Source organism: Crocodylus siamensis, chromosome 2 (assembly GCF_052110815.1).
Source record: "Crocodylus siamensis isolate JL-2025a chromosome 2, ASM5211081v1, whole genome shotgun sequence".
NCBI lineage: Eukaryota > Metazoa > Chordata > Crocodylia > Crocodylidae > Crocodylus > Crocodylus siamensis.
In genome coordinates, this window is record NC_143396.1 from 223,688,073 (window position 1) to 223,715,193 (window position 27,121).

A 27,121-nucleotide genomic window follows, 5' to 3' on the forward strand; every position below is an offset into this window, starting at 1 on the left:
AGTTCAGCTCATTGCTAGGCTTGCTTTGGCATTTAGTTCAAAGGGTGCTATTTCTTCATTCAGCTGGAGCACAGTGGAGATCCTGTACAGCTGACTGGGTGAGTGGCGATCTTTGAAATAACAGCCACAGCAAACAGCTAGCGTCCCTGTGTGGTCCTGTGTACCTGTTTGCTGTGGCTGCATATACCCTGGTCTGGTCCAAACCCTCATCTTTGCAAGGGGGGTTAGGAACCAAAACCTGGGAACAATCCAGGTTCTACCATATTAATATATTAAGCCTTGCTGTTACTTCTGTGAACAGTGTAACAAAACTAGTACCATTTTACAGCTAGTTAAACTGATGTACAAAGAAATGTCTTTAATAAAGTCGCACAGGAAGGCTGTAGCAGTTATGAGCATAGTACTCAACTTTCAAGTCTGGTGAATTTACCACCATAAAGAATATCCATCCTTGTTTTTGTAGAAATGTTTACAATAGAACTCAGTCTTGTCCATCTCATTGTTTTGAAATTTGTTATACAAATTTTGGGGAAAAAAATAGATTAGTCCAAATGACCACTATTCTTTCCAAATCTTTTTATAGAACCTGATGCTCTTTTGAAACAACCAGGGGCAATATGATTGCAGTGATTTTAAATTAATATTGCTTTGAATGTTCAGGCAATCCTCCTTGTGTAGCAGATTTCTTATAGGTTAAGGACCAGCTGGGATTAATTGGCTCCTCCTAGTTGGTCATTAATCTCCAGGAAGTATTGTGCATCCTTAATTGGAGTGCTTTACTATAACAACAAGGATTAGTTTACAATCTCAGTCTATTTTCTATAATGTGGAATTGATTTAGTTTGATTTCAGTCTCATGGGATGACATGGGTTTGTATTGCATGAAAGGTCAATAAAAATTAATTCCCACTCAGTTAGGAAGTTTCCTAATACCATATTTTCTTGCAAGTAAACTATACCTTTTCCCCCAGTCCAGCTAGAGAAAATTGTGGTGTGCATTATATGGAAGGTAAAGGGCTCCACATGGGTCTGGGAATTTGGTGGTGGTGGAGCAGTGGCAGTGTTAGTTGCAGAGGCTATGGGAGTCATGGCAATTAATGCTGGCACTGCTCCACTCTCACCCTGTACCTCCCCCTCTGCCCTGGCATCAAATTTCTGGGTCCATGGGGAGCCATCCTCCCCAACCATTCACTGGATTGGGCTGGCATGCAGGGCTGACCTGAGGCTTTATCTTGTGTGCTGGTTCAGGAGCTCATGCCAGGCTGGACCCAATATGCAAAGGATTCCATGCTGGCTCTTGAGCCATGGGCTGGGCTGGATCTGTTGTGGAGCCCTAGTGCCAGCACACCTGGATTAGGCCCTGCCTTTTGTTCCCAGTGCACAGCCCCCAAACCCCAGGCCCCAGTTTGTGGCTCCCAGCTCTAACATATGGCCTGCAGCTCCAGAGACCTCAGAACTCAGGTACTACCTTTACTGCAAATCAGATCTTTGTTTCTTCTTGGGGCCTTCCAAAGACTGTGTGCATACTATATTTAGGGCTGTGTTACAGTCAAGAAAATATGGTAGTTGGTGAGAGTAATAATGTTGAGTATCCTGTGATATTCTCTCATCTACTACCACTTCTCAACAACTGATTAAGCAACCTCAGTGGGTCTAGAGCTGCTGCCCGTGGGCATGGGGCTGTCGGCTCTGACCCCAGGTGGGGTAGGAGGTGCTGGTGCTGGTGCCAGGGTTGGGATCGGGGTCAGGTCCCCCCCTCTGTGTCTGGCCACACGCCACTCCTGCCAGCCTCTGGGCTTCACTGTGCCGTGGTGCAGGCAGGTAGTGTTGGCTGCTCCTGGGGCTGCTGCAGCAGAGGCTGTGGTTAGTGGGGGACAAGCAGAGCCCTGGGGGGTTCGGGGCACGGCACTGCCCAGAAGCTGAAGGCAGCTGGCTTTGGCTGTTCCCAGGGCCTCTGCAGCAGCAAGGACTGTGGTGAGCAGAGACAAGCTGCACCATGCCCTGTGTCCCCTGGGGCTCTGCTCGTTTCTACTCACCCCAGCCCCTGCTGCAGTGGTCCTGGGAGCAATCAACACCAGCTGCCTGCACCATGGCATGGTGCAGCCGTGGGGCTGGGGTGAGTAGGGACAAGCAGAGCCTCGGGGGGGTTTGGGGCATGGCACACCCAATGCCAGCATTGGAGGGAACTGTAAGTGGGACGGGGCAATGGGGCATGACTCTTGCTGCTATGTGCACCCTGGGAGGGCTGTGGGGGCTGTGCTGGACGATCATCCTGAATGCAAATTTGGTGGCGTGTGCCCCCTGGGAAGAGCCCAGCTCAGCCCCCAAGCCTGCAGTCCTCCCAGGGTGCACGTAGCAGCAAGAGCCATGCCCCCCCCCTCAACAGTTTCCTCTGCTTTGTTCCCTGCTGCAGCTCCAGGAGTCCCCAACAGGCTGTGCCTACCCCTTCCCTAGTCCCAGCCTTACTCCCTCGATTCCTTCCCTCCCTCACTGCCGCAGGAATGTATTATTATTTTCCCCAATTTAAACCATTTTTTTTCTTTTCTTCCTTTTATCCCAATTTCAATCAGGGGCTGGGTGTATTAGGGGCTGTCCAAGGTCTCTGCATCAGGCTGCAGCTTTAAAAAGACTTTCTCTAGGGGCTTGTCTTATTTGGGGGCATTTTGCATGTCAAAAAATATTGCAATACCCAAACCACCGCCATCCAGCAGTAAACAATAGATGCTTCAGAAAAAGGTGTAAAACTGCAGTAGTACAGCTATTGAATTAAAACATGGATTGAGCATACTTTCTTTCTGACCTCATTTGGTATTTGTTTAGACTCTTCAGTCTGTCTGAAAGATTAAAAACATTTGCAATATTTGTCTCTCTGTTATCCTGCTGTAGTTGTTCTTGTTTATATCAGTGCTGAATTGATTTTTAAACAGGCAGTAATAGCTTGAGGAAGTAGGTTCCCCAGGTTATTAGTTAGCTCCTTCATTTGTATGCAATAACTAATTACTTCAAAATTGAAATATAAAGACTCAAAACAATTTAGTTGTACTACATAATGGACTGTGATAATGACATGTTTTTATTGTTGTTTCTTTCAATCCCCCTTTCCCATTCCTAAAGTTTGCTGTCTCTTGCCTTGAATCAGATTGCAAGCTCTCAGGGTAAAGGGTGGCCATCTTTCTACATTTATATGGTCCTTGGCACATGAGGTTGGGACTTCTTCCCACCCCCTTCTAAAATTGAATGAGTGAGCCAAAACTTTAAGAACAAGTGACCTACCATGGATCAAATGAACAAGCATGCCATTGAATGAGGAAACAAATCCCATGAGCACAAGCTAACATCTGCTGTATGAATCCATGAGATTTTTTTTTGGTGTTTTTAAAGCCAGAAAGTACAGAAGTTGCAGTATAATTTGCTAGATCAAATCGAAATGGCAGCTTCTATTTCTGTATGAATTGAAGTTCTACTAGAACATCAGTGTTATATAATGGACAATGGAGGCATTGGGCCAAAATCATTCCTGTTATGACTGAGTTGGAAAGATAGAATTACACTGGGGTAAATTTTGGTCCTTTTGTTTCTTTATGACCCTAAGTATAGGTAGGCTTATTCTTAAGGTGATTATTTAAACTGTGGTAGCACCCAAAATTTATCACCTGCCTTGAAAAAACATACAGTTGAAAAGACCAAGGAGAGGTAAAGGACTGGGGAGATCCACAAGTACATGATCAATGTAATGACAGTTACATGGCTTATTAGTAACATGTACATCTCCTATATATGTTTTATCACTGCATCATGTGAGCTCCTTGCCTTCTCCACAGTCATAGCCCCAGCTTTAAGTCTAAGGTCTGTTCTCCCTTTTGACATTCAGTCTTTTTTTCCATGTAGGTTTAAACAGATCGGTTATACAAATTAAACAAATAAGTAGATAGCTGAGTAGGTAGGCTTTTTGTGTGTCATGAAAGTTGTGGGTCTTCCAGAAAGTTTTAAATGGGTGGGGGAGGGGCGCAGGGGCTGTGTAGATGGCTCTGTGGACTAACTCAAGAATGGAAGATCCTACAATGAGGGCTTGTAATGAAACTATACTTGGTTTCTGTCTGCTTCCTTGTCTTTCTTTTCTCAGCTCTACTCAGTGGTACCTGTCATACCTCCTTAGCCAATCAGTTCATTTACAAAGGTGCCACTGAATAAGGAGGAGAGCTTCTTTACCCATCTTAACATTTTCTTCTATAACACAGCACCACTCTAGGCTCCAAATAATGATTTCTTTGCTTCTAGCTGCTGCTGCCTAGGGAAGAAGCCCAGAGTCTGTCAACAGAGGGAGATGAGACAGTGGGAAAGCAGGCCAGGAAGTGGCATCATAGATTCCCAGCAGTAGAGGAAGAGCAGGGTGGATCCTGCTTTACCCAGAAATCCCAGCACCCAGAATTCCTTGTTTTGGGCTTTTTGAGCTTATTGTTTTTTGTTTGTTTTCTGGTTTTGTTTTTTGTTGTTTATTTTTTTGGGGAGGAGGGCAGGAAGTGTCCCCTACACACTCCAATCTTCATTTTGTGGGGAAGGATTTGCAAGTAACCTTGCTTTATTTTTCAGAACTGCCTAGACTGTTACCATTCTGAACAGAAACAGTGTTATCTCCAGGTAATATCAATGCTGACAGCATGAATTAACTTCATTTCTGGTGTGAGGGGTGCAGCTACATTGACTGTAGAGAAGTTGCATGCATTTTTGCCAAACATGAATCTGTCTCCCAAGATTCCACCCGCATGCCAGTTGGGTAAATAATGATACACATAGTTCTTATAATTGGATTATATCAAAGCCACAATAGTTTTTATTTAGTTTTGACAGAACTACATGACTTCATTTTGGAAGCTGTTAGAGATTTGTAGCCATACTGAGAACTCAGGTCTGAACCAGATACCACTTGCTTCACTTGTGCACACACATGCCTTTGGCTGAATTTACTCCCTATATGTTTGCCGTCAGCTCATTTATTTGAGAGCTCATTAACCAGTGTAGCTTTAGGGCCGAACAACTGGGGTCAGTATTAGAGCTTCTTGTGTGCTAAATGAAACTAAAGGATCCAACACTAAATTTATGTAGGGGGAAAATAAAATAATCTTATGTCTGCCTCCTCTGACATGAGGCTGCCTAGTTTGAGGGTTCATAAGGCCAGCTCTGCATGCTGTTCTTAAATGCCAAATATGTGTTTATATGGGGCTGAGACTGCCCACAGCCTATCTTTCCCAGGCTCTGTGCACACTTCATTAGGGTTACTTTCTTTATTTGTATTACAAGGTCAAATGTGTTTCCAGTACTCTGGGGTCCGACTTCAGCAAAAATTCTCTTGATTGTTAGTGAGACTTTTTTTCACTTTTTGACGTTTAGTCTGAGTGGAAACAGGCAGAAACTGGCATGAAACAATATTGTGTCATTTTTGTTTATATTTCCTACCCACTCGTTCCTTATTTTAATGCTGTATTAATTCTTCAACAGAGAATGACATATTGTTATAATTACATCATTTGGAAATGTGTTCATCCCCAAGAGCCCACACTTGATTTAGGAACTGTTTCTCCTGCTTTTGGTCTGTTATTCCTAGTGTGACCAGCAGGCTTCTGCAGCAGGACTTGACACTTACACCACTTTAAGTGGTTGCAGGCAAAAAACACAGGAGTCTATTGATCCATGTTGGAGGTGGGGGGCAGGGAGAATAATTTAAGGTTTGATTAAAAACTCTTGCAGGTTGAATATATTTTATTAACATCACACTGGTTCTGTGCAGAGTATTAATTCATTCGCATCTCTGCTTTGTAAACAGAAATGCATTTTATGAGTGTTTTTATGTGTTTATGTAGAGTGCTTGTGATGGGGTTGAATGTCTGGCCCTCAGTCTTTTGCAGCAGGAAGCAACAGCTCACAAGAATGTTTGTTAAAGGAAAACTGCAGTGATTTTTAGTACTGCTTTAGATGGCTGCAGAAAAATATATTTAATTAGAATATACAGTTAAGGGAATTTCAAAGCAGTATTTAAATGTACCAGAAAATGTTTCAAAGTCTGCATTATGAATCGAGCAGCTGTATAAACCCTGGGAGGTGCCATTTTAGATTTTACAACAGGAAGCAGGAAGATAAGAGCTGCAGCAGAAATTTTCAGAGGTGTGAAGTTCAGAGGCAGTCTACATATTCTGGTACTTCTGGACCCCTCGCTGTGACACAGAATATAAGTACCAGAAGATTATGGTGTAGATGTGAAACAAAGACCCAAGAAAAATATAGGCCTGGTCCCCAGAGATCTGTAAGTCCTGCTGCTCTTATTGAGCCTGCTTGCAGCACTTGTCACGCTGTCCTGATAGAGAGTCATGCTGCCAATATAACTGCTTTTTACTTAATATTTTCACTTCATAGGGAGATCATTTGAAACAAATTAAGTTTGATGTTCCATTCTGCAATATCAATTTGAAGGGAGTTCTGGGTATTACTCCTAGGATAGAAAGTTTTCAGGGTAAATAAACCCTTTTCCATATTTTACAGTGGAGCAAATTATTAAAACTGAACTTTGATTCCAGTAGAGTTTTCGTAGGAAACACTTACACCTACATGTACGTCTGAAGAGAGAGCTTTGAGTTCATACAATGGGGACTGAAAACTTTGCTCCATTTTGGCTGTATGTGATGTATCTTAAGAATGGATCTCTTAAATCAGTTCTCTGTGTGTTAGACGAAGGGGTTGTTGCCCTTCTGCGAGGTGCACTTGCTTTTCACTTTCCTGTATGTTTTACTCTCCTGCTTCACAGCTTAATTTGCATGCTTTCGCAAGATGGGATGCTAAAGATCTCTTCTAATTGGTGGTTCGTTGAAAGAATTTTGAATCACAAGTTCAGCTTCAAGTAGAAATTGTAAGATGATTATTTGGTTCAGCCTGTTAACATTGCCAGCCACCAGCAGTCTCTGGGACATAGTAGTCATTTTCTGATCTACAGACTCAGTGTAATACCAAGCAGTGCTGATTAGAGGAGGATCTTTATTTCCCAGCTTCAGTCACACAGTATGGGTTCTAGCTACAAAATAACACGCTGTTCTTATGTTCAGAAACAATTTTCACTGGCTATTGTAATATTGAATGCAAATAAAACATAATGGATATGGAAACTGTCACCCATAAAACAGAGTAGATTAGTAATAACGCCTGAATCTAATAACAAAGGAGATGACCTGCATATGCATGAAAAGATGAGAAGACTACACTTCAACTAACTGAGCATGTTTTAATAGCTTCCTGTGAATTTCAGTGGCTTTCTAGTTACAAATCCAATACTTTTTGTTTTCCACATGTGTTCCTTCTGTAGTGACCTACTATAGCATGCTAGGTGTCTGTGTATTTTGAGCCCTCAGTGAATAAGCGGGCATGTTTTAAGTCTGGTGGTGTACTACTAATGATTAATTTCTCTACCTCAGTCATTTAATATTACTCCAGATGAAAGTAGTATTGCAATTATTTCTGCCCCACTTTGACACTTCTTACACTTTGATACATCTCAGGTGCTGAGGAGATTTCTCCGGGAAGTTTAAACACAGAAGTTTCAGTCTCTTGCATTTTCTGTGCCTGATTCCTTCCTGCTCCAAGATATATTTAGGGATACACAGGACTGAGGAAAGGGGCAGGGGATATCAGATTGCCATTTAAGACTGATTCTGAAGGGACCCTAGCCCTGATATAAGTTAGTGCAGCCCATAGGTTCTGAAGAATATTAGAAACACACCTATGGTCCTCTTGCACAAGACCTTGCCCTCAGGTCATGCTGTCAGCCTGAACTCCAGGTGCTTTAGATGGTAACAATCTGTAGAAGTGAGGCCAGCATCTAGATCACACACATAATTTAGTAAGCCGCATTGTAGATCTTAGGCCAGGCTGATTCGTACCACTATCTTAAAGGAAGGGGTACTGCTTCGCAGAGTCCCAAGAGGAGGAATGTGGAGAGGCTGCCTAAAGAGGAAATGAAAGTTACTCAGCTGTCACTGGAATGCATCAAGATGACCTCTGCACATTCAGGCTTCTCAATCCTTGTTCCCTCTTCCACAAAGTCCTGCTTTCAGGACTTGAGGAGGCTTTGGAAAAAAACAAGGAGTTTGAAATGCTATACTCCCTTTACTAGCCCTGTTCTGAAAAGGGCTAAGGGCACCGGGGCATTTCAGCAGACACTGCTATTTGTAAGTTCTACTAGTGCAATGGTGCTCAATTGTCTGGCCCATAGGATAGGCGAAGGACACAGAGCCAGTCCATGGCCTGGCCAGATCCTGCAGCCAGGGTCAGTCTGTAGGCCTGATCCCGAATAGGGCTGATGTACAGGGTTGATCCATGAGTGTGACCCTGCGTGCCAGCAAGGCCCCACACTCAGCCTTGTCATTTAGCCTGGATGGTGCTGCATGGCTCTGCAAGGTACAGCAATTAATGCTGCCACTGCTCCCCCACAGCCAAATTAGCAAATCTGTGAGGCTAGATGACACACCCACGAGCACTATTACTCTAGATTAAGCTGCTGCATTCAAAGAATTTGAATGTACAGAGATCGTTTGGAGGAACTCCAGTTACAGGAATATAATTTTCATTCCTGGTACATCCCAGTCTGTTAAACTCTCCAGCAAATTATTTAAGAATATTTTTGCACCCTGTTTGTCCCAATTTGCTGGGGCTCCTCATCAGCTTTGGCATACGTTGGATTTCCTGTTCCACTATATCAAACTCCACTTTGTAGCAGTCATGGTAGGCAAGGCAACGTTGACTGATTTTTGTATCTAGTTTTGTATTTTCCCAGTAATCTTCTTGTACTGATTTACTCAGACTGCAGTGCACTCAGCTGCAGTGTTAGTCTTGAAATGCTTTTGTGTTTGCATTTTCCATGTCAAAAAGCAATCAGCTGGAGAACTTTGCTTTTTAAATCCATTAAGAAGCCTCAAAATAACTTTATTTCTCTGTCATCCTGAGAACCTTTCCCCAAGGCATATTTCTGAATATTTCCAATATTTCTTGGAATATATGCAACAGGCCATAGCAAAATTTATTGTTTTACTGGATCTGATGTATTGAGCACTTTTGGCATGGGTTGTGATTACCTCTACCTCAGTTGTGAAAAAAAATCTGGTGTTTGACCTTTGCCCTTTCATTTTCTCTTTAAGTTTGATATGTTAAGTTTTTATTTGTTTGGCCCAGTTGTACTAGACACTTCAAAGAACTAGATATTTGTGGAGGAGGGTAATTACTTACAATAATCTTTCTTTTGCCAGGTTATTGGTTATACCACAAATCATTTGGTCTCTAATTTGTCCATCTGTGAACTGTTTAAAATCACATGCCTTATTTTATTATTAGGTCTGTGAAACAGTGATCAGTGGTTATACTTGGTAGCAGCTCTTTAGTAAAGAAAATGCGTTTTCCAAGTAAAGAGTCTGCCATGGATCAAGGTACTCTTGCAAGTTTCTAATGAATTCATTTAGCAATCTTCAGGTCACTTCATACTCCCACAGGAATTAATAATAGCTGCAAAATGCCTTCGGCATGACACATGTCACTGTATGAGTTTCTTCTCTTCAGATTTCTCATCAGTTCTACTTCAATGCTGCCGCTACCCCTTGGGCTCCCATCCAAGATAAAGAATTGAAGTGGCTTCCTTAGTGACATTTTTGTCAGTTTTCTTATGACTATTTGATAGCAGTATGATCTTTAATTCTTGACCCCAGACACCTGACATGGGAAAGGGGAGACTCTCAAGTGGTTGAACTGCTGTTGTCAAATGTCAGGAGTCAAAGACAACTGTTAAGTGGCTACCACTACTGCAGTATTTGCATAGTTAACTCATACTGGGAATATCCGGGCAACCTCAACTATTATTGACTTAAATGGAAGGTAAGGGCACTTCAACTCTTTCCAGGATCACATTTAAAATATTACCTATCAGTTTTGCCACCGCAAAAATGTATCCACCTCAGGACCTTGCTGGTCTTTCTTCCTCTGCTAGAATTTCAAACTGGTGCCGTGAATTTTCTCCATTTTTGAGGCTCATGGTGATTCTCCCTTTTAGGAACTTTCTGTGGGAGGGGAGGCGTATTTCAAACTGAAGCTCGACATGTTTGTATTCAACTCTTGTACTGTGAGACAAGAGGTAATCAATTATTCACAGTTGCTTACATGAGGAACTTGAAATGATTTTGCAAATTATGTAACAATAAAAGCAGCACAGCTGTTTGGGAAAAAGTAGGTTGTAATCTGATTTCACTAACTCGGATGTTGTGCTTGATGAAAAGAAATGTGACAATTCTCTGTAATTAGAGGGGACAGGACTAGAGGCAATGGCCTCAAATTGCATCAGAGGAAATTTAGGTTGGAGATTAAGAGGAATTTTCTTATCATGTGGATGGTTAAGCAGTGGAAGAGGCTACCTAGACAGGTTATGGAATTCCCCCCTGTAAGAGTAAGTTAGACATTTCATAGATTTCATAGACATTAGGGCTGGAAGGGACCTCAGGAGATCATCTAGTCCAACCCCCACCCAAAGGGCAGGAAGTCAGCTGGGGTCATAGGATCCCAGCAAGATAAGCATCCAATTTACCCTTGAAGGTGTTCAAAGTAGGTGCTTGAACCACCTCTGATGGCAGGCTATTCCAGACCTTGGTGGCTTGGACAGTAAAGAAATCCTTCCTTGTGTCCAGCCTGAAATAGTCTTGCAGTAGTTTATGACCGTTCGACCTCATCATCCCTTGCGGCACTCTGGTGAACAAACGTTCCCCCAGATACTGGTGGTCACCCCTGAGCATTCAAAGTAGGTGCTTGAACCACCTCTGGCAGCAGTCTATTCCAGACCTTGGGGGCTCAGACTGTAAAGAAGTTCTTCCTTATGTCCAGCCTAAATGGTCCTGAAGGAGTTTGTGACTGTGTGGTCTTGTCATCCCTTGGGGCGCTCTGGTGAACAGACATTCCCCCAGATCCTGGTGAGCACCCCGATAAACTTATAGGCGGCCACCAGATCACCCCTGAGCCTGTGCTTTTCCAGGCTGAAGAGTCCCATGGCTCTCAGCCTCTTATCTTAAGGCCTGTTTTCCTGATCATGCGCGTGGCTCTCCTCTGGACTCTTTCAAGCTTCTCATCATCCTTTTTGAATTGTGGGGCCCAAAACTGGGTGCAGTACTCTAGCTGCGGCCTCACGAAGGCTGAGTACAAGGAGAGAATGATCCTGCCTTCCAGCCCTACTTTCCTATGATTCCTATGTTTAATCAAGAAATCTCTACTAAGACTGTCAGATAATATCAGAAAAAAAGAATTGTACAAGGACAGTGTCAAAAATAAAGGTATTTGTCTTGAGACAAAACCTAATAATAATAACAACAATAATAATTGTATGTTGTCAGTCACACTATCAAGTGATACATTGCAAATATGTAAAATAACCCATTTATGTTTCACCATAGTGTCGCACTGTCAAACAATAAATAGTAAGTATTTAAAAGAACCCATTTAGTTTTCACCATAGAAGCAGTTTGTTTCCCTTTTGTAGCTCAGGCAGCCCAGACATGGAATCTATAGAGGGGATTTTATTTCTATAAAGAAAACTCCATTTTTGGTCTCCCTTCAAACATCATGCCTTTCAGTGCTACTGCATTACTCTCATAAATAACAAAATCCAGTTTTTAAGTGGGAAAAAATATGACAGCATGGTTTCTGTTCCTCTTGTTTTGTAACCCTGCCCTGTTTTAAGGAACATAGAAAGAGATAGTTAGCTGTGTTAGTCTGCCTTAAGGAACATAAATTTTGATCATTAACCTAGGCTGAATCTTCCTTTAAGAATGTTATTTAGTTATCATGTGGTTAGTACAGAATGGCTCAGTGTTTCTATCATTTAATCACTGGCTTTTAAATCAATTCCATACTTAACCGTTTGAGGCCTAGGTTTGGCTTGAAGTTTGGGAAGACTCTATCTTTTTACGTTTCTAACAGAGACTTTGAGCAAATCACAGTTGCTCTGTGCCTCGATTTCCCCTTCCTCCTCAAAATGGGGGCATGGCAAAGGCTAATAAATAGTTATGAGTTAAATGCACTCTGGAGGTTGAAAGCACTATCATTATGATCATCAGTATGTCTGCTTACAGAATATGAAGTTCATTCTTCTCATATCTTCTCATATCATCCTTCCTGCCAAGGATGTATTATGTTTTGAAGTGTCACCTTTTCAAAAGCTATTTCAGTCTGTAGTACGATACTTTATATTCATGTATGTACTGTTTGTCATTATCACCCCAATTCTGCTGTTTGTCCAAGAGAGACTAGTTTAAAAAGTGACTTGCTGGGTACAGTTTAAATAAGAGGCTTGATCAGAATAGGTCAGGGAGGTCTTAGATCTTTAGGTTGAAGGTAGGTTATGGTACAGAAAGAAATAGTGAAGAATAGCTCTATATGAGGTGTGACTAAGCAAAGGAAATTTATACATAGAATTCCTATTTGATTTTGAAGAAATGTTCAAATCACATAGCTTAGTGAATCAATTTCTTGATTCTGATTTGGAATGGGAGCATTTTTTTATTCTTATTTTTTGCTGTAGTCTGACTAGAAGGCTAACAAGTTATTCATTGCTCCTGGTAAAATTCAGTGGTATTATTTACTCTCAGAATTTATTCTGGAATGGCACAAAATTATGCAGCTTGAGTGTCTCTTAACATATTTCATACATCTATGTTGACCAAATTCATCCTTTATGTAATTTCAGTGACATGAATATTGTTGCTCTAAAGCCAAATCAGCCTGCTGTACTTAGCTGCCCACCTCCTCAAAAAGAAAGTTGTGAAAAATCTCCAAACTCTGTTTTTCAGAATGATCTTTCAAATCATTGTGGCTACCCATAGTAATAAACTGTTCTCTCAGTGTTGTTGTCTTAATGCAGAACACAAGATATCTTTACTGGATGGCAGAATTGAACATGCAATCTGTTTTCTGTTTACTTGTTACATCAGAAACCTGCAGTTTCTAATTTAAGAATAAAACCTCCAGCTGTTTTATACTAGAAATTGAATCTCGGCACCTTTCAGAATCAATCTGCTAACCATCCTATGCCTCATTTTTCATTTCTGTAGAATAGATATAATCATACCAACCTCATGGGAGTGTATCAGGTTATACTTATTGTTTATAAAATGCCTTGAGTACGTTGTATAATAGGCCTAAAGATGTGTGAAGTATTATTATTTTAACTGAAATCTGGTATAGGAGTGTATTGTATTAGTAGATGTTTAAGAGGAATATGGCTCAAACCCCAAGCTTTTCAGCTTTGTGTTTATTGTCATCCTCAAGCCCTTGGCTAATTTTTAATTGTGTGTAACGTCTCAAACCTAGTACTCTGTAATTCAGGGGTAATTATCATGTGATCAAGCTGTAGTTGTTGTTTTAGTGCAGATTTGGGAAATAAAAGTTGACAGCTGTGTTACAGCTGCATTCCAGCTGCACTCCATTAACAATTCGCCTAGAAAAGCAGCTGTGAAGCTTTGGAGTTATTTTTCCATTACTTCTCAACTCAGTGAAGTTGCTTTATCTGGTTGTCCTCTGAAATATTTGCTAGGTGACTTTGAAGCCAAAATAAATAAGAAACTAGGAAGGATGGTAGTAACACATTGAACATACAAACAAATGTAGATTCATGTGATTTTATATTTCTTCTAGACTTTAGGGAAGGTTTTATCAAAGAAGGTAGGGAAGATTACTTCCCCTGTATTTACAGTAAAGGCTCAGATTTCGCTAGTGAACGCCATGTCACATCTTACTGATGATTGCCATATATCTGAACTGCTGAATTAACTTACTGTGTTTTGAGTAGGGTATGATTATATTGCAGAGATAATGTTGACTGGTCAGTCTCCTTCATTTTTGATCCTTCAGCAGATCAGAGCTAAGATGCATTGCTACTTTAAACTACTCATTTAAAGATTTTCATTTGTCCTTCCATTTTTGGAAGTATTCAGACACACTGGTAAAATTTTCTAGAACATCAAAGCTACTGAAGAGTCTGACATACTAAATTAACACCTGTGAGACTGAGCTGAAATCAGGCTGATTTTGAATATTGTATTTGTTGTCTATTTTGGGGGCATCTGACCCCCTAGCCTCCGGGCTTCAGGAGTATCTGAAACTCCAGGCTGACAAGTCTGAGGTGGAAGATATTTGCAGGTTGTAGCACCACATATGGTGTTTGTATGACTGAGTTTTGCTCAGTCAAAAGGATTCGGAACTGATTTGGCTAATTTGGCAAATTTCCAACCCCTTTCCCTGCCCCCAAAGAAAAAAACACCTCTTGTAGGGGGATCCCCTCTCCCCGGCAGCCCTTGCCTAAGGCCAGCTAAATGGTTAATCCACCCTGACTGGCAGTGCCCTTGCTACCATACCGGGTGAATCAAAAATAGAGAAGGGTGAAATGGAAAAAGATTCCTTTGCATGTCCTTGAAACCTTTAATGGGGAGGACTTCAACACTTGCAGCCTTACAACAGCATAGGCGATAAGTAAATATTAACATTTTAGAGATGTAGAAAATGAGGCAGAAAGGTTAAACAACTTGTCTGTGCTTACATAGTGATTCTGAGGCACATTAAATTCCTATGACAATAAGCCAAGTACACATTACAAACTTCTGCTGGTACAGATGTGTTGATGAGAGACATTAAATCATTCAATACTTGGTGAATATAGGCTTTACTGGCAGAAGTCTGTTATATAGGCAAAGTTATACTGGTAAAACAGCTGTTACATAGGATGGTTTATTATACTGGTACAAAGCACAACTTGCCAGTACAGTAAGTACTCATCACTATACCAGCAAAGTTCTTCTACTGTGGACTAGGACTCCAAAGACTGCTTAGCCCCAAAATGAATAGAAACACTTTATAGGGGAAGGACCCCTGTGATGTGAGAGCAGTGACAAAGGGAAGATGTTCAGAAATGAAGTTAGTAAGAAGAGTTGTAAAATATGAAAAGTAGAGCAAGGGAACTAAAACATGACCCATATAAGTTAGCCTAAATTGCAGGCTGTCTTTTTCTCTTCCACTTTTCAGCAGTGGTATTATTAGGATGTTTACCAGCCCAGTATGAACCCTTTGCAAGATGGGATGCGGGAGGAGGGAAAGGTATGTACCCAGGCTACTGTTCAGAGTCTGGTTGTCAGTCATCAGCAAACTTCACTCAGGTTTTAGTAGCTGCACATTGGAGTCTAGTTTGTAGTTCCTCCACCATGTTCTCAGGACCAAATGTACTCTGAGATGTCGCACACAGACAATTTGCCACCGACTCTATCCCTGCTACAGGTTTGTGCTGGTAGAAACTGTTTCCACTGGCAAATAAAATGGTAGTTTGTTGCAAAGAAAACTTTCAGGTGTAAACAGGTACAGTGCTATATTTCTGTGTAGACAGTCTAAAGCAATAGCTGTGATTGTTAAGCTGATCTTGTTTGCCTTTGTGAGGCGTTCATACTGAAATGACATTATGACAATTTGAATGTAACGTTACTCATTCTTACATCATTTTACCAAACAATCTTATTACTGTGTGTTATCCCACACTTGAAGGCTCCCAAGCATGTATTCCAGCTTATACCTATTCAAGACAATAATTATGTAATTCAGTCTCATTTGTTTCAGTTAGACTTAAATGTATTCCACATATAATCATGTTATAGTGCTGTCCTTGGGAACATCAACAATTTAATATATTTTTCTAATGCAAAAAGTCTCAACTGTACCATATCCAGCTACTAAGGCTTTAGTTTTCTCCCTCACAGCTCTCCAGTGCCAGAGATTCTGCTCTCCATTAAAAAGAAGCAAATAAATCCTCTGGGTTTCGTTCATGTTGGTAGGGAGCAGCTCAGAAATAGCCTGAGCAGGGGTATTCTGGAGGTCTGGAATACAGCTGGAAAGTGGATAGGTGGTTGGTTCCAGCTTTTATGTCTGCCCTAAGGCCCATAAGGTATTCCATGATCTATTGGAGAAAATGCCTAGAATATTGTGAGGTAAAATAAGTACAAGGGACCATTTAGCATTATGCTTGGATTAATGCAGTGTATTGCTTTTGAGGCACAGGGTGTGAGATGAAAGATCTCATGTACAAATCCAGGCAGGAATTGTGTGAATACACTTTTTCAGTTCAGTTAAATCAGTTTAGCTACATTGATATAACTTGTACTGGTACAACTTTTTTGCAGATAAGGTCTTTGAACAAGGGAAGTATGTATTGTCAACACAAAATGCTGTTACACTTTGAAAACAGATGCACAGTAAAATACAGTGGATTTAATAACAAAATAAGTAATCTAATAAACCAGAGAACCTTGCACTCTGTACACTGGGTGTATTACAGAATATGTAGCACATGTTGGCTTGATTATTTTCCCTTGTCCTTTGTTTTTTTGTTTTTAATTTCTTCCATCTCTTTTAAATCATGATCTGGATGTCCTTTGATATTCTGATAATTCAAATTCTCTTCATTTACAGATCCCAGAGTCTTGAAAGCTCCTTGAACATTGATTTTTTTCCTATAATGCCTGAGTTGTTAATGGATTTAAGCCATTACTTAGTTGTTGTGAGCAAGCTCTGATCTGAAATGAGAAAACTACTGGCATTTGTAACATCTGAGCTTTTAAGCTGGCTTTACGAGTGGCCTACTTTTATATCTCCTGCTGATTACAGTAGAAAAGAGTAATTAACCTCTTTCAGGCAACACTGCCAAATCCTGGTTACTTATTACAATGATAAATATGATTTGGTGTACGTGAGCAAATATTTTACCAGTTTGCATATATGTTACATAGCCAAATGTTCTGTTACTGCAAGAGAATACCATCAGTTTGTGTCTAGGATCAGTGCTATGTCCAGCATCATCTGCAGATTATCTTTTGTATGCCAACCAAAGGTAATGGTAATGATAGGGTAATGATTCAAATTTCCATGGAGCAGATTGTGCTTTTTGGGATGAAGGATTAAAGAGCAGCAATGTATTGGCTTTCTGTACAGAGTATATCAGCACCACAAACTCTGTGATTCTATGAAAACAGATTACAAAAGCATAGAAACTAGAGATGGAAAGCCGTATGAGGTCATTTAGTCCATCCCATTCCCCACCATCCCCCAAACTGGGACAGAATTATTCCCAATAGTCTTCTGCAAACCAGAGCAGTGGTCAGACATTCATTTGGCTTGTAATGGAATTTCATCTCATTTCTTAACAGTTATGGAAATCTTTCTAACTCAGAAAGATTATGAAAGAGAGCCAAGAAAATGGTTATAGTTGAAAGGTTAGAGATGGCCAGAAGGGAAAGTTAGCCCAGATGGGTGGAAACAGCAACATGTATGTGTGTTCTTTTGAGTTTGAGACTTCGGAGAATTCCCTGCATAAAGTGAACCCAGATTGTTAAAGATACTTTGGTGTTGCTCTGCTCAGTGTTGTAAGATACAATTCTGATCTTCAAAAACAGTTTAGGTAATTAAGAGCCTATGTGTCACTGAAAGCCAGAGGGAGGTTGGATCACAAGGACTTCAGTCACATTTGCAAATATAAGGTAGACTCTGAACCCACTAAGGCCTTACAGGCAATACCTAATACCTTTACAAATCAAAACATAAAAAATTGCTTCTGGGTCTAAGTGCTCTGTGAGCCAATTCTAAGCACTTTTAATTACAGGCTACTAACAACGGTTGTGATGCAGTACAACACTGAAACTTCAGTTCAAGACTCAAGGATTTATTGGATATGGTACTGTGCATTCAGAACTTATCTAAGCTTTTTTGTTACTTTATGAGAGCTTATCTGAATAGAGGAAGTACCTGATATCACTGCTAAAGCACTCCTCGTTAGAGAAGTTTAAGTTCTAAAGCAATTGCACATAGTTGTCTTGGGTCAGAAATAGTCAGGACCTTCAGGGTTGCAAGGCAGATGTGGAAGGCATGTCTTACACCCTCCAAAAGCTGTTGATGTATCAAACAAATAAGCAAACAGACTAAGGTAACTGTATGAAAGCACTTACAGTTTGATATTTCAGTGATCCAGGGATGCAGAGGTCCTCAGGCATATATATAGAGGTCCCCAAATATATACATGTGGTTCCATGTGTAATGAGCAAGTTATCCAACGTTGGTGATGTCACTTTTGTCCGTTCACCAAACAGAGATGAAAATCTATAGATAAAGAGCTAGTAAATTCTTCCTATCACAAGTTTATGTGCACATAATCTTGTCAGTAAATCTACGTTCCCCTTTCCTCCACTTCCTTTTTGTTGTTTGTTATACTTACTTGTTGAAACTTGTTGCCACAGAGACTATTACTACTTATGGCACAGGTGGGCATATATAGCCTGCGGGCTGGATCCAGACCACCAAAACATTTTATATGGCCCATGGCAGGTCACAGATTCACAGAGGTTCAGGGCTGGAAGGGACCTTGCAAGATCATTGGGTTTAGCCCCCGTGCTCTAGGTAGGAAAGAATGCTGGGGTCAAATAACCTGGTGGGTCCCTTGGCCCCACCCGGCCCAGGTGCGGGGGGAAGCCCAAGGAGTGACACGTGCCTCCAGTCCCACCACCCCCAGGTACACTGTGAGGTTGGGGTGGTGCAGCAGCCAGACTTTGCTTCCCTGCAGCCCCAGCAGCTCCTTCTGCCTGCCACTGCCAGTGATGCTGCTGCCTCCATACCCAAGTCCACTTCCCAGGCACCCTGGCTCATCTGCCCTGCACCTGCTGCTGGAAGCGCCAAATGGAACAGGCAGGAGACTGGCCTGGGACCTGTGCTCAGCCAGGCAGTTGGGATGGAGCCATGGGCGGGTGGGGATCAGCATCTGGGAGTGGGATGGATGGGAGGGGCCATGATCATGGGGCGGTGATGGCACAGGGCCAGGGCCTGGACCAGAGCCATGATTTGCTGCCTGCCTGTCCCTGTGATGATGGGCACTGGTTCCATGGGTAGCGCCATGGTGGGAGCAGATCACAGCTCTGCCCTGGGTCCTAGCCCCACACTGTCACTACCCTGTGATTCCAGTCCCAGCCCTGGTCCTGCCTACCCATCCTGCACCCAGATACCACTCCCCAGCCACCCCTCGCTCCCTGTCCACCCGTGGCCCCATCCCATCCGCCTGGCTGAGCGTGCCCTGCTCATGCAGGTTCAGGGTCAGTCTCCATGGAGATCCTAGAGCTGGGATCACTGGGTGGTGACAGTGCTGGGCCAGGTCCCAGGGCAGAGTCCCTTAGGGAGTTTTGCTGAGCTGTTGGGGGGGCGGTATTGCTGACCCAGCACTGTCACCACCTACTGATCCCGGCTCCAGGTCTCCATGACCCCACCACTCACCAAAACTCCCAGAGTGGCTCTCTAGACCAAACAATTGTCCACTCCTGATTTATGGGTTTGAACAGCACTCAGCATAATGAGGCCCTGCTCCTGACTTAGACTTTTTGTTACTTGTAAGAATTTAAATAATAAAATCCCTTTCCTATTCCAGATCACTTTCTATTTTTATTTAAACACTGTACCAGTCCCAAAAATACAAAGGGCAGTCAGACATTCATTGCCCACATGTGTCTTGGAAAATCTCTCTCTGTGTTATCACACAATGAAATTCAGTACTTTTGGTTTCATTGTTGAGACCTCAAGATTGAGACCTTATTGTGGTTAGTGCTGTATAGACATGGACTAAAAGACAGCCGAGCCACAAATGAGTTTACAGTTTCAATAGGCACGATATGTGAGGCAGTTTTTCCCAGGTAGCAACCTAACACTATTGGATCAGACATTTGTTCAAGAAGGCCTTGTCACACTAGGATTTTCTGAGAGAAATTCCCCATCAAACACTGTGTGTCGGTGGTTTTACTGCCATGTTAGATTAATTTCTGAGGAGGTTTAAAAGATACTAAGGTAAAAAACTGGTGGATGTCTGAGACCTTGTCTACTCTAATTTTACTGTTGATAGAGCTGCTGTGATGTTAGCTGTCATGTGAAACATTTCTCATAGATACAGGCATAAGGACCAAAATAGCAGAGAGGCTGCTGATTAAGATGGAACAGTTTTGGCATAGCTGTGTTAAGGCAGGGGTTACAATAGCAGTAGATTATATAAATCAGGATTCAGGGGCAGCACTGGTGTAGCAGAAGAGCCTGAAAGTTATTTAACACTGTTTTTTACAAAATAGCATATGAACACTAGATTTGAATAGCAGTGGATTATGCAGGACTTGGATTGAGACATGTTAACAGAGCAGGAGTTGGGAGACATCCAGAAGCAGAATGGCAGGGAGCAAGAGAAGATGCAGCTCAGGGCTGAGCTATTTTTGCAGAGCTGTGTAACTGCAAAATTAAGATGGATTCTTCAGGCCAAGATTAGGCAGAGGTAGGAAGGAGAAGGGGATGAGGGAAGGATTTGTCAGGCTTCTCTAAATCTCCTTTGCCCCTCACTCAACCCCATTCTCAATACTCATGCTCATCCCAGTTTCTCAGTATCATTAAAAACAGTACCTAGATGGCTTTCCCCCTCTAATTTTAGCACATTCAATATAGATTAAATTGGGGTCCCAGAAACTTTGATAATTGTGCTGCAAGCAAAAAATGAGCTGAGTTTAAAAAAAATAATAACTGATTAAAAAAAAAAAACTGTAGAGAGCTGCAATGCGTTGAGTGCCTAATGGAGAATGAGGAGGGTTATTAGGCAGGGTAACATTTTCCATCTCTCTGGCTTTCTTAACATCTTTTTAAGAAAGGAGAGTCTCCATTTTTACAGGAATTGAAGTTGGAGTGGGAATGCATTGGGTAGCAGACGAGATACAATGAGTTGCCTTGTAAAGTTGCCATACTGCTTTATTAAATCTTGAGAATTTATGAGAGCAGCAAATATATAACTACAGAAGAGCAGCCAAGCTTTCAAGTGCTCCTCTGCTAAATCTGCTATAACACTGTTCTGTACATGGAATCTGACCCCTAAAAAGGTGGGGAAAGAGGTGGTTTTATCACGTAACAGTTACGTTTGCTCACATTGCACATTCTTGTGTAATGTCAACCTTCTAAGAAGGATTTGGGTGGGGAAAAGCAGCTCTATGTTACAACTAAGAGATCCTAGAAATAATAATAATCATTTTATTTTAAAGCGTTTTGGGCACTCTATAATAATGTATAGTAAAATAAACAAACTATAAAAATATAGTATAAAAACATGCCTATAAAACTAATAAGGGTTATATTAGTAGGAAGAGCCCTCCAACTTGCCCTCCTGGGGGAGGTCAGAGCACCACAATAGCCATCCTGCTATTGTTATTCTGGACAGACCAAAAATTTCTGTCCAGGACCCTTTTCCTTTCTGAAGAGGCTATTATCGCAGGTATAGTCTTCCAGTTACTTTTCTCTTTCAGCTGAGGCCATTATATATTCAGCATCTACTTGTTAAAAGATAAGATTATGACTTTTAGCATAGCACAAAGTAGAGGGTGGTTGTATGAGATGTACTCATTCAAAGGAATCATAATTCATCCCTCGCTTTGTACTGGCTTCTGTGACAGTAATTTAGTGCTCCCTGACTTGGCCTTAAACTTTGGCAGCTGGGGGGGAGTGTACATTCTATGGGACAGATACTGTGGAGTTGGTCTCCCTGGCATCTCTCTCTTCTGTGTGAGTTGTGCTGGTGGTACATAGCACCCCACACCTGGCTTTCCATACTATATGGTAGTAAGAGAGGTAGCCTCAGGGGGCCACAGGCCTAAAGTTAACTGCTTGTGAGGTGTATGTAGCCACATTTTGGCTTCTTGCAGGCAGCCAGTTGCACACCCCGGGCCGAAATATTTTGGCCAACCAGGGAAAGGTACTGTAATTCTGGGTTGTGGGTGGCCGGGGGGGGGTCACCCAGGGTCAGGGCAAGCTGCCAAGATCCAAGGGGAGTGTGCAGAGTCTGTGAGTAGGGAAGCCAGGAAATTGGGAGCCAGGAGATGAGTCAGAGATCTGGAGGGTTGGATTGAGCATGGGGTCAGGAGGCTAGCCATGTCAGGTATTCAGGAGATCCAACCAGAGTCAGGTCAGGGAGCCAAAGGGTCTGACAAAACTTGGGGTCCATGGGCAAGCTGGGTTGGGTATCCAGAGAATCTGTCAGTCAGAAGAGGCACGAGCCATATGGTTTGTCTGCTGAGTCAGGTGTTTATATTGGAAGGGGTGAAGGGTCAGCCAACCCTGGCTGGCCACTCTGGTGACTTGGAATGCATGTGTGGCTGGGCCCAGCTGATGGGTTCTGGCCACATGTCTGCCCCACTGCTCTGCCTAGGATGTGGCAGACTGGGATAGCAGCTCTGCCAGGCAAGCCAACGCTTCAGGTTCAAGGCCGTGGCCTGACTGACTTATCCTGTTCACTGCCTTTCTAGAGCCACCTGCTCCAAGTCTGGGTAGCTTGTGTAGGGGATATAGTGTTCCAATTTTTGGACACCTCTTGTCTAATGAAATAGCTTGCAATAGTCTTACTACCAACAGATGAGTGCATTTCCACATGACAATTTATTTAATTTTAATAATGGTATTAATAACATATTGCAAGTTTAAAACTATGGGGGGTTATTGCTATATTAAAAAGCATATTTTTTGGTTCATATACAGCCTAACACATTTCAGAGCTGAAGTTAAACTGAAAATTATCTTGCCATATTTGAGAACTGTTCTGCATGAAAAAAGCGGTAGTCAGGGGTATCCTTAACATCCAGGCCGCCATGGAGCCTACTGCTCCAGGAAGCATGTCAGTGATGCTGAGCACAGAAATGCTGCTGGACTTGCCTTGGCCCACCCACTGTCCTTTAGCTCATTGATTTAGAAAGAGCTCTAGGATAGTGGAAGGATGAAAGCATTATTCTGACATAGTCATTTGTCATGCTGTTTATGATGTGGTCTGTCTTATCTGATCAGAAAGGAGGCTACAGGTTATGGTTTGTATCTAGCTGCAGGTTTTGTTTGCTTGTTTTTGCTTCTGACTACTTGTCTTAAATTCTGCATGGAAATAAAACTGTATTTGGAGAAACCACCTTCAGTGCTGCACTTATGTGCATAGCAATTATTCTGTAAAATTCACAAAATGAGTCTTTTTTTTATTATTTTTGTTCCTTTTTCTTGACAGCTGTCCCCTTTGATGCCAGAGGTCCAGTTTTAGAAGCCAGCTGGCTGTGGTTGGATTTTAGTATTTTCATTTCACTTGGAAGGAAAGATGTAATGGAAAGCGTAGTGGTTTACATCTTAACTGGTAGAATAAGACTCTGTCAGTGCCTGCAATATGAGGAAGCTACAATTTGAATGTTTTGAAGCACTGGCTCTTAGGATTAACTCTTTATACCTTTAGGACACAAACGCTTTTCTTCAATGAACTGAAGAGACACTGCAGTTGTACATGATGGGGCTGTGCGAAATGGCACTGTTCCATTCCGACTTCAGTTTCGAGGTCTGGATGGTTTTGTATTGAATATAATTTTGAGTCAAAACAGCCTCACTATTTTGTTTCGTCAAAACAGTGAGGCTGTTCTGATCCTGTTTCAGCAGTTTTGCCGGACCATGGGGCTGGGGAAAGGAACTTTGCGCTGGTCTGAGTTTTCAATGTCAGTTGGGGCTAGGGTGGCAGCTCAGCTGGGCTGACTTCCCAGATTGTGCCTGGGTTGGGGAGGCAGCCAGCTGGGCTGACTCACTATCCCCTGCACTAGATCTAGCGTGGGGAATGGTGAGGCAGTCCAGCTGGGCTGCTTCCCTCCGCAGTGTAGCATAGGGGATGGCAAGGCAGCCCAGCTGGACTCCCTCCCCACCCCCTGCCAGATCTTGTGCCGGGGATGGGAAGTCAGCCCAACTGGACTGACTTCCCATCCCCAGCGCTATGGTCGAAACATTTCGACTAGCCTCGTTTTGTTTTGAGGCTATTTCGACAGCCTGTTTCATTTCGATTTTGCTGTTTTGACCTTGAAATGAGTCAAAACAGTGTCGAACCGAAACGGCTTTCAAAATTTCATACAGTCCTGGTATGTATCTGTTGGGGTCAGCATGGGGCATCTCCTTAACCCGTACCACAGGCCTTATTCCAGGAGATTTACTCCATCTTCCTCCGCATTCTGTCTTCTACAGTGGTGCCTGATATTTTCAGCCCAGAGGCCAAATGAATGATACCAAATGTCTGTGGGCCAGATCTGGTCTGTGGGCCTGATCTTGCATGCCATGTTGGTTCGGTCAAACTCGGTGTGGCTGCATTGGGCCTCAGCTTGATCCAGCTGTGTAGAAGATGAGCCCAATACTTTCATGCGGGGCAGGTCTGGCTGAGGTCATTCCAGCCATACAGCTTTGGTGGTGAGGGAAGGTAGTGATGTTAATTGCCACTACTCCACACGGCCATTATATGACCCATGGGCTGGATTATATGCCTCTGTGGGCTGGGGGTTGAGCATCCCTGGTCTACTACACCAAACAGTAGCACTATTAAGATGGTTTTCCTCTTGCATTTTCAACTGTTTCCTCAGTGTCACCCTTATTGGTTCCATCCTCTGTCTTGTATTAGTGACCCTCATTACTCTATGCCCTCCAGCTTCTCAGCTCCATTCCTGGATGACCTTGCTCCCTCTTATGGATTTAACTACTATCTCCGAGCTGAAAACTTCTAGATTTGCCTCCTTGAACTTACATGGGTAAAATCAGTGCTTGCTCAGTCTTTGAGGCATTGAGACAGAAACAAAAAGCCTCTGTATTGCTACTGATCTCTTCCTTTTCCTCATTCCTAAACAGAGGAAAATGAGAACGTGACAGCATGAAGGATTAGCTCTCACTGAGAAGATCTATGAGTAGTTTCCATTTACATCCCATGAATCTCCTCAGACAGGAATCCCATCCTAGCCTTTTTGTATCATTAAAATCTTCTGGGTACAGCAACTCTTCTCCATTTCCTCACTGAATTCATCTGGGCACTGGGCAGTTAATGAAGGGTTAACATTGACAGCTGGACCTGGAAGTGAGGATTTCAAATGTACAGCAACAAATGTATGTCTGGAAAAGGGGCTACTCTTGGAAGTGCCATAGCTCTCTAACATCTTTAGTCCCTCCCTCCCACATGAAATTCAACACGTTCCAAGCCTGAAGGGAATGTTTTCTTCTCAAGTATAAGATGATAATTCTGAAACATTCCGAAAGGATATAATGTCATTCAGAACTGCACTTACATTTCATGTGTTGCTTCCAAAAGAGCCCAGGCTGTTGCACTGATGCATGGTTTGGTGCTTTATTAAAGGAAAACAATCTGTATGTAATCAGTCCTACAGAGGAATCATTTGAAAGGGCTGTTTCTCTGTAAATTCTGTGGGCAATCAAGGAAAACTGGCATGACGAGATGTTACCTGCAGGCCCTGTATAAGTTTCCTGTGCTGTTTTTCCCAGTAATCTTAATTTGGCTATGTGATCATTAAAAAGCCAAGGCCATGGAACAACATAATAGACCTTCTATACCAAGTTAGTTGTTGTTTGTAAAACACAATGCATGGACACAGTGCTTTTTGATCAAATATGACAGAAGTCTGTATTTTACATTTTCAGTAACCTGCACAGTATTACAAGGGGTGTTTTTAGCATTTAGGATCTCAGGTGGCATAAACTTTGCATAGGGTTTTTGCAACCCCACACATGACTCTCCCACTCTGTCGTTTAATTTAAATCTGTATTTCCCTGCTGTTAGTTTACATACCTGTATTGGTAATTTCTGCTTTTGTTAGTGAGACGTTGCAACACGCTTTATTATCTTAATAACATTTTTATTTTTACTTAATACTACCACCCATTGCCATCTCATTTTGGCATTAGTCTGCCTTAGGACAAAGGTTTGGATTGGTTCAATCCCAATCCCAATCCCAATGACTTCTGTCATATATGATCAAAAAGCACTGTGTTCATGTATTGTGTTTTACAAACAACAACTAACCTGGTATAGAAGGTCTATTATGTTGTTCCATGGCCTTGGCTTTTTAATGATCACATAGCCAAATTAAGATTACTGGGAAAAACAGCACAGGAAACTTATACAGGGCCTGCAGGTAACATCTCGTCATGCCAGTCTTCCTTGATTGCCCACAGAATTTACAGAGAAACAGCCATTTCAAATGATTTCATCAGTCCCATGGGATGCCCATGCCTGCTATGGGATGGGAGATCCGGGTGATGGGGATCCCCTACCCTCCATAAATGCTGACCTCGTGGAGGAACACCTTGAGAAGCTGGATACCTTCAAGTCAGCCGGCCCTGACAGTCTGCACCCCAGGATACTCAAGGAGCTGGCGAGCGTCATAGCCCAGCCCCTGGCACGGATCTTTGAAAACTCCTGGCGCTCTAGTGTAGTGCCCAAAGACTGGAAGAAGGCCAATGTGGTGCCGATCTTCAAGAAAGGGAGGAGAGTGGATCCGGCTAACTACAGGCCCATTAACCTGACTTCTATCCTGGGGAAAATCTTAGAACAGTTTATTAAGGAGGCCATCCTTGATGGACTGGCCCAGCCTAACATTCTAAGGGATATAGCCAGCATGGGTTTGTTGCGGGTAGGTCTTGTTTGACCAATCTCATTTCCTTCTACGACCAGGTGACCTATCACCTGGACAAGGGAGAAGAGATTGATGTCATATATCTTGACTTCAAAAAAGCTTTTGATCTGGTATCCCATGATCACCTCTTGGCTAAACTGGCCAGTTGTGGCCTTGGCTCCACCACGATCCGCTGGCTGGGAAATTGGCTCCGTGGTCGGACCCAGAGGGTTGTAATTGATGGCAGTCACTCATCGTGGTGCCCTGTGACCAGTGGGGTCCCTCAAGGCTCTGTCCTTGGATCCATACTGTTCAACATCTTCATTAATTATGTGGACATTGGAGTCAGGAGTGGACTGGCCAACTTTGCCGATGACACCAAACTTTGGGGCAAAGCATCCACGCCAGAAGATAGGCGGGTGATCCAGGCTGACCTGGACAAGCTCAGCAAATGGGCAGATGAGAACCTGATGGTGTTTAACACCAAAAAATGCAAGGTTCTCCACCTTGGGAGGAAAAACCTGCAACATCCTTATAGGCTCGGCAGTGCTATGTTGGATAGCACTACA

The 27,121-nt window shown here is 42.5% G+C and overlaps 1 protein-coding gene across 2 annotated transcripts in view; it reads left to right on the top strand.

The window, feature by feature from the left end:
- The window catches only part of RAD51B (RAD51 paralog B), a 665,539-nt gene that overhangs the window by 172,075 nt on the left and 466,343 nt on the right, over positions 1-27,121 (top strand). For both annotated transcript variants that reach the window (XM_090033201.1, XM_090033202.1), the window contains exon 10: positions 4,591-4,638. In XM_090033201.1, coding sequence (XP_089889327.1) covers positions 4,591-4,638 — 48 coding nt within the window. The remainder of the gene's footprint in view (positions 1-4,590; positions 4,639-27,121) is intronic.